We start from the raw sequence: 6,516 nt of genomic DNA on the forward strand, positions 1-6,516 counted from the left end.
TTAGCGGGGTGAGGAGCTGGAACGGGAGCGGGGATCACCGGGAGTGAGGGGCGGGAACGGCAGCCGGGATTAACGGGAGCACCGGGCACATTCCCTGGGCACCGGCAGGGGTCCCGGAGCACCGGGCAGGGGTCCCTGGGCACCGGGCAGCATCCGGGCGAACCGGGCAGCAGCCCAAGATGCCAGGCAGCCTCCCGGGGGTACCGGGCAGTGTCCCGGGACACCGGGGCCTCCCGGGGAGCCGAACCGGGCCCCGCCCCGCGCCCTCCCCGGGGCTCCGGGCCAGCTCCGCACCCGCCGCCTTTATCACCGCCAGCCCACACCGTCCCGCACCGCCGCTATCAGCGGCCGCAGTCCCGGGGCGGGGCACGGAGGGCCCGGCCCGAGCGGCCGCTCCCACCGAGCACCGGAGCCGCCACCGCGCCGCGCGCCGTTACCGAGGCTCCGCGGGCAGAGCCGCCCGGGGCCGCTCCCGCCGTCGCTACGGCAACCGCGCCCCCTGCCCGGTGCGCCGGGCCCGCCCCGCGCCGCCGGCCAATGGAAGCGCAGAGCGCCGGGCGCCGACCAATCAGCGCTGGGGGGAGGCGGGACTAAGGGGAGAGGAGGGACGGGGCGCCGCACGGGACAAAAAGGCTGCAATCCGCTGGTTCGCGGCGGGGGAGCCCCGGTTTGAGCCCCGGGAGCACCGGGAGCACCGGGGGCACCGGGGGCCTCTCGGAACCTCTCGGAGCCTCTCGGAGCCTCTCGGAGCCTCTCGGAGACCCGAGCGCTGCCGAGCCGAGCGGCGGCTGCGGCCTGTGGGGTCCCACGGGTGTCACGCAGCGTCCCCGGTCACCTACGAGATCCTGCGGGGTGTCACGGAGCAGCGCGGGGACATTTGGGACATGCCTGGCACCCCTCGGGGTCCCCAAGTGTCCCCAAGTGTCCCTTGGCATTCCTACACAGCGTGCACGGCGGTCTCACAATGTCCCCTGGGGGTCACACGGCATCCCGAGTGTCCCCAAATGTCCCCAAGTGTCCCCAGATGTCCCCAAGTGTCCCCAAGTGTCCCGCGCTGTCCCTTGGTATCTCACCGTGTCCCCCGGTGTCCCTCATTGTCCCCCGGTGTCCCAAATGTCCTCAGTGTCCCATGGGGTCCCAAATGTCCCTCGGTGTCCTTTGGTGTCTCTCAGTGTCCCCCGCTGTCCCCGCCCGCTCCCCCCGTGCCCGGCCCATCCCCGGTGCCCGCGGCGCGCCCGGTGCCGGGGAAAACCGGGGGCAGCCCCGGCGGGCGGAGCGGGAAGCGCCGGAGCCGCCAAGATTGCGGCAGCACGGCCCGGGACAACCGGGAACACCGGGAATACCGGGAACACCGGGAACACCGGAGACAACAGGGAATACCGGGAATATCGGGAATACCGGGAATACCGGGGACTAACCGGGACAACCGGGAACACCGGGAATACCGGGAATACCGGAGACAACAGGGAACACCGGGAATACCGGGGACAACCGGGAACACCGGGAATACCGGGGACTAACCGGGACAACCGGGAACACCGGGAATACCGAGAATATCGGGGACAACCGGGACAACCGGGAATATCGGGGACACCAGGAACACCGGGAATACCGGGGACTAACCGGGAATACCGGGAATACCGGGAATATCGGGAATACGGGGGACAACCGGGACAACCGGGGACACCAGGAACACCGGGAATACCGGGGACTAACCGGGAATACCGGGAATACCGGGAATATTCGGTCCCGGTGCCGGACCGAGAGGACAACCGGGAACACCGGCTCGGACACGGCGGCACCGGGGAGCGGTGAACCGAGGGATTGCCCCGGTGTCAGTCCCGGTGCCGGTCCCCGGGGACAACCGGGAACACCGGGAATACCGGGAATACCGGAGACAACAGGGAACACCGGGAATACCGGGGACAACCGGGGACACCAGGAACACCGGGAATACCGGGAATACCGGGAATATCGGGGACAACAGGGAACACCGGGAATACCGGGAATATCGGGGACAACCGGGAACACCGGGAATATCGGGAATATCGGGGACAACCGGGAATACCGGGAATATCGGGGACAACCGGGGACACCGGGAACACCGGGAATATCGGGGACAACAGGGAATACCGGGAATATCGGGGACAACCGGGAAACCGAGAGGACAACCGGGAACACCGGCTCGGACACGGCGGCACCGGGGAGCGGTGAACCGAGGGATTGCCCCGGTGTCGGTCCCGGTGCCGGTCCCGGTGCCGGTCCCGGTGCCTCCCGTGCCGCCAGGAACTGCCCCGGGTTTTCCTGCCCGTCCCGTCCCGTCCCGGTGCGGCGGGGCGCAGCGCGGGGACCCCGGCCCGGTATCGGTTCTGCTTTCGGCGGGGCGGGAGCACCTGCCCCGGGATTCCCCACCTGCCGCCGCCCCATAAGAGCCCGGTGGCGGCGCCGGTGGCGGCACAGACCGGGCAGCGATGGCTCCGCTCCGCCGCCTCCGCCTCTGCCTGCTGCTGGCTCTGCTGCCGCCGCCTCCCGCCGCCCCGGCACCGGCACCGGGACAGGCACCGGGACAGACAGCGGTACCGGTACCGGACTGGGCCGCCTGCAGGGTCCTGTCCCGGGAGCTCTCGCGGCTGCTGGGGACGGTCAGGGAGCCGCACCCGGTGCTGGTGAGTGCGGGGGGCTCGGGAGGCACCGGGGGGCTCGGGAGGCACCGGGGGGCTCGGGAGGCACCGGGGGACGGGAAACACGGCGGGGCTCAGCCAGAGTACCGGGGAGCTCCTCCGGGGACAGCGAGAGCTCAGCCGGAGTACCGGGGAGCTCGGGAAGCACCGGGGGGCTCAGCCAGAGTACCGGGGAGCTCCGCCGGGGGCAGCGAGAGCTCAACCGGGGTACCGGGGAGCTCGGGAAGCACCGGGGGGCTCAGCCAGAATACCGGGGCTCGGCCGGGGGTAGAGGGGGGCTCGAGAAGCACCGGGAGGTTCGGGAGGCACCGGGGGCTCCGCCAGGGACATCGAGCAGCTCGGGAAGCACCGGAGGCTCGGCGGGGCACCGGGGAACTCGGGAAGAACCGGGGGCTCAGCCAGAGTACCGGAGCTCGGCCGGGGGCAGCGGGAGCTCAACCGGGGTACCGGGGAGCTCGGGAAGCACCGGGGGGCTCGAGAAACACCGGGGGGCTCAGGAGGAGCCGGGGGTCTCAGCCAGAGTACCGGGGGCTCGGCCGGGGGTACCGGGGAGCTCGGGAAGCTCAGGGGGGGAGCTGGAGCTCGGGAAGCACCGGGGAGCTCGGGAAGCACCGGGGAGCTCAGCCAGAGTACCGGGAGGCTCGGCTAGGGAGAGCGGGGGGCTCGGGAAGCACCGGGAGGTTCGGGAGGCACCGGGGGCTCCGCCGGGGACACCGAGAAGCTCGGGAAGAACCGGGGGCTCAGCCAGAAGACCGGGCGGGTCCGCCAGGGAGACCGGGAGCTCAACCGGGCTACCGGGGAGCTTAGGAAGCACCGGGGGGCTCGAGAAGCATCGGGGGTCTCGGGAGGCACCGGGGGGCTCGGGAAACACCGGGAGTCTCAGCCAGAGCACCGGGAGGCTCGGCCGGGGGGAGCTGGAGCTCGGGAAGCACCGAGGGGTTCGGGAGGCACCGGGGGGCTCAGCCAGAGTACCGGGGGGCTCCACCGGGGGGCACCGGGGAGCTCGGGAGGCACCGGGAGACGCGGGGGCATCGCGGCGGGGGTGGGCCCGGGGGGGTTCGGTGTCCCCCGGGGATGCTCGGTGCCCCCGGTGCTCGGTGCCCCCCGGGGATGCTCGGTGCTCGGTGTCCCCGGTGCTCGGTGCCCCCGGTTCTCGCTGCCCCCCCGCGGTACCGGACACGGGGGCGCGGCCCCGCTCTCTGCTGCAGGAGGGGCTGCAGCTGCTCGAGGACGAACCCCAAAATTGGCCCCCCCGGATCCGCTGCAGCGACGCCTGCGACCCCCTGAGCCTGGAGAGCAACCACACGGTACCGGGGGGCCCGGGGGCTCGGGGGGGCCCGGGGGGACCCCGGGGGTGCTGGGGATGAACCTGGGGGTCCCTGAAGGGTCCCAGAGGGGTCCCGGGGGTGTCTGGGGGTCCTGGGGAGGCACTCGGGGGTCCCAGGGGTGTCCGGGGGGTCCCAGGGGATGCTCTGGGGTTCGTCTGGGGGGTCCCAAAGACGTCTGGGGGTCCCAGAAAGGCTGAGGATGAACCTGAGGGTCCCAGAGGGGTCCCAGGGATGCTCTGGGTTTCGTCTGGGGGGTCCTGAGGCTGTCTGGGGGTCCCAGGGATACCGAGAATGAACTTGGGGGTCCTGGGGGTCCCGGGGGTCCCAAGGATGAGTTTGGAGCTCCCAGAGGGGTCTCGGGGATCCTGGGGGTCCTGGGGATGTCTGGGGGTCTCAGGGATGCTTAGGATGAACTTGGGGGTCCCGGAGGGGTCCCAGGGATGCACTTGGGGGCCCTGGGGATGCCTTCGGGGGTCTTGGGGGTCCCAAGGATGCGTTTGGAGCCCCCGGAGGGGTCTCAGGGATGCTCTCGGGGGTCGCGGGGGTCCCAGGGATGCTTAGGATGAACTTGGGGGTCCCGGAGGGGTCCCAGGGATGCACTTGGGGGCCCTGGGGATGCCTTCGGGGGTCTTGGGGGTCCCAAGGATGCGTTTGGAGCTCCCAGAGGGGTCTCGAGGATTCTGGGGGTCCCGGGGGATGTCTGAGGGTCTCAGGGATGCTGAGGATGAACTTGGGCGTCCCGGGGGTGCCAAGGACGCGTTTGGAGCTCCCGGAGGGGTCTCAGGGATGCCTTCGGGGGTCCTGAGGGTCCCGGGGGTCCCGGGGATGCATTTGGAGCCCCCGGCGGGGTCTCAGGGATGCCCTAGAGGGTCTCAGGGATTCTGGGGGTCCCGGGGATGCATTTGGAGCCCCCGGAGGGGTCTCAGGGATGCCCTCGGGGGTCGCGGGGGTCCCAGGGATGCTTAGGATGAACTTGGGGGTCCCGGGGGTCCCAAGGAGGCGTTTGGAGCCCCCAGAGGAGTCTCAGGGATTCTGAGGGTCCCGGGGGTCCCGGGGATGCATTTGGAGCCCCCGGCGGGGTCTCAGGGATGCCCTAGAGGGTCTCAGGGATTCTGGGGGTCCCGGGGGTCCCGGGGATGCATTTGGAGCTCCCAGAGGGGTCTCAGGGATTCTGGGGGTCCCGGGGGTCCCGGGGATGCATTTGGAGCCCCCGGCGGGGTCCCAGGGATGCCCTAGGAGGTCTCAGGGATTCTGGGGGTCCCGGGGATGCCTTTGGAGCCCCCGGCGGGGTCCCAGGGATGCCCTCGGGGGTCGGGGGGTCCCGGCGGGGTCCCGCCCCCCCGCTGACCCCCGCGCCCGCAGCGCTGCCTGCAGCGGGTCCGGCAGGCGCTGCAGCACTACCGGGACCTGCTGGGCTCCGACATCTTCCGCGAGCGGCCGCAGCCGCAGCTGCAGAGCGCCCTGGAGCGGCTGCTGCGCCACGTCCCGGTGAGCGCCGGGGCTGCGGGGCGGCCGGGGCCTCCCCCGGTGTCCCCCGGTGTCCCTCAGGGTCCCACAGTGTCCCTCATTGTCACTCGTTGTCCCTCGGTGTCCCCCGGTGTCCCTCAATGTCCCACAGTGTCCCTCATTGTCACTCGTTGTCCCTCAGTGTTCCTGAGGGTCCCTCAATGTCTCTGTGTTCCCAAATGTCCCCTAGTGTCCCTGAGGTTCCCTCTGGGTCCCTCGGTGTCTCCCGGTGTCCCTCGGTGTCCCTCAATGTCCCTCAATGTCCCACAGTGTCCCTCATTGTCACTCGGTGTCCCCCAGTGTCCCTGAGGATCCCTCAGTGCCTCTGTGTCCCCAAATGTCCCCCAGAGTCCCTGGAGGTCCCTCGGTGTCCCCCGGTATCTCTCAGTGTCCCCCAGTGTCCCTCAATGTCCCACAGTGTCCCTCATTGTCCCTCGGTGTCCCCTGGTGTCCCTCAGTGCCCCCCCGGTGTCCCTCAATGTCCCTGAGGGTCCCTCAGTGTCCCACCCTGTCCCCCAGTGTCCCTCAATGTCCCTCATTGTCCCTCAGGGTCCCTCATTGTTCCTCAGTGTCCCCCGATGTCCCCCGGTGTTCCTCAGTGTCCCCTCAGTGTCTCCAAATGTCCCCCAGGGTCCCTGAAGGTCCCTCAGTGTCCCCTGGTATCTCTCAGTGTCCCCTGGTGTCCCCCAGTGTCCCTGAATGTCCCCCAGTGGGTCCCTCAGTGTCCTTTGGTGTCCCTCAGTGTCCCCCCATGTCTCTCAATGACCCTCATTGTCCCATACTGTCCCTTATTGTCCCTCGGTGTCCCTCAGTGTCCTTTGGTATGTCTCAGTGTCCCTCAATGTCCCCCAGTGTCCCTCGGTGTCCCTCGGTGTTCCCCGGTGTCCATGAGGGTCCCTCAATGTCTCTCAGTGTCCCCAAATGTCCCCCACTGTCCCTGAAGGTCCCTCAGTGTCCCCCGGTGTCCCTCAATGTCCCTCAGTGTCCCAAATGTCCCTCGC

General features: G+C 69.8%; 1 protein-coding gene across 1 annotated transcript; it reads left to right on the plus strand.

Annotated features, from left to right (window-relative positions):
• Positions 1-2,131: 2,131 nt before the first annotated feature.
• Positions 2,132-5,585, plus strand: IL23A (interleukin 23 subunit alpha; the record flags this gene model as incomplete). Its single annotated transcript, XM_039716561.1, has 3 exons — positions 2,132-2,666; positions 3,890-3,988; positions 5,372-5,585. Coding segments are annotated over exons 1-3 (508 nt in total), but the record flags the coding sequence as incomplete, so codon positions are not given.
• Between the last annotated feature and the right edge of the window lie 931 nt (positions 5,586-6,516).

Source organism: Passer montanus, unplaced genomic scaffold (assembly GCF_014805655.1).
Source record: "Passer montanus isolate IOZ18808 unplaced genomic scaffold, ASM1480565v1 scaffold359, whole genome shotgun sequence".
Taxonomy (NCBI): domain Eukaryota; kingdom Metazoa; phylum Chordata; class Aves; order Passeriformes; family Passeridae; genus Passer; species Passer montanus.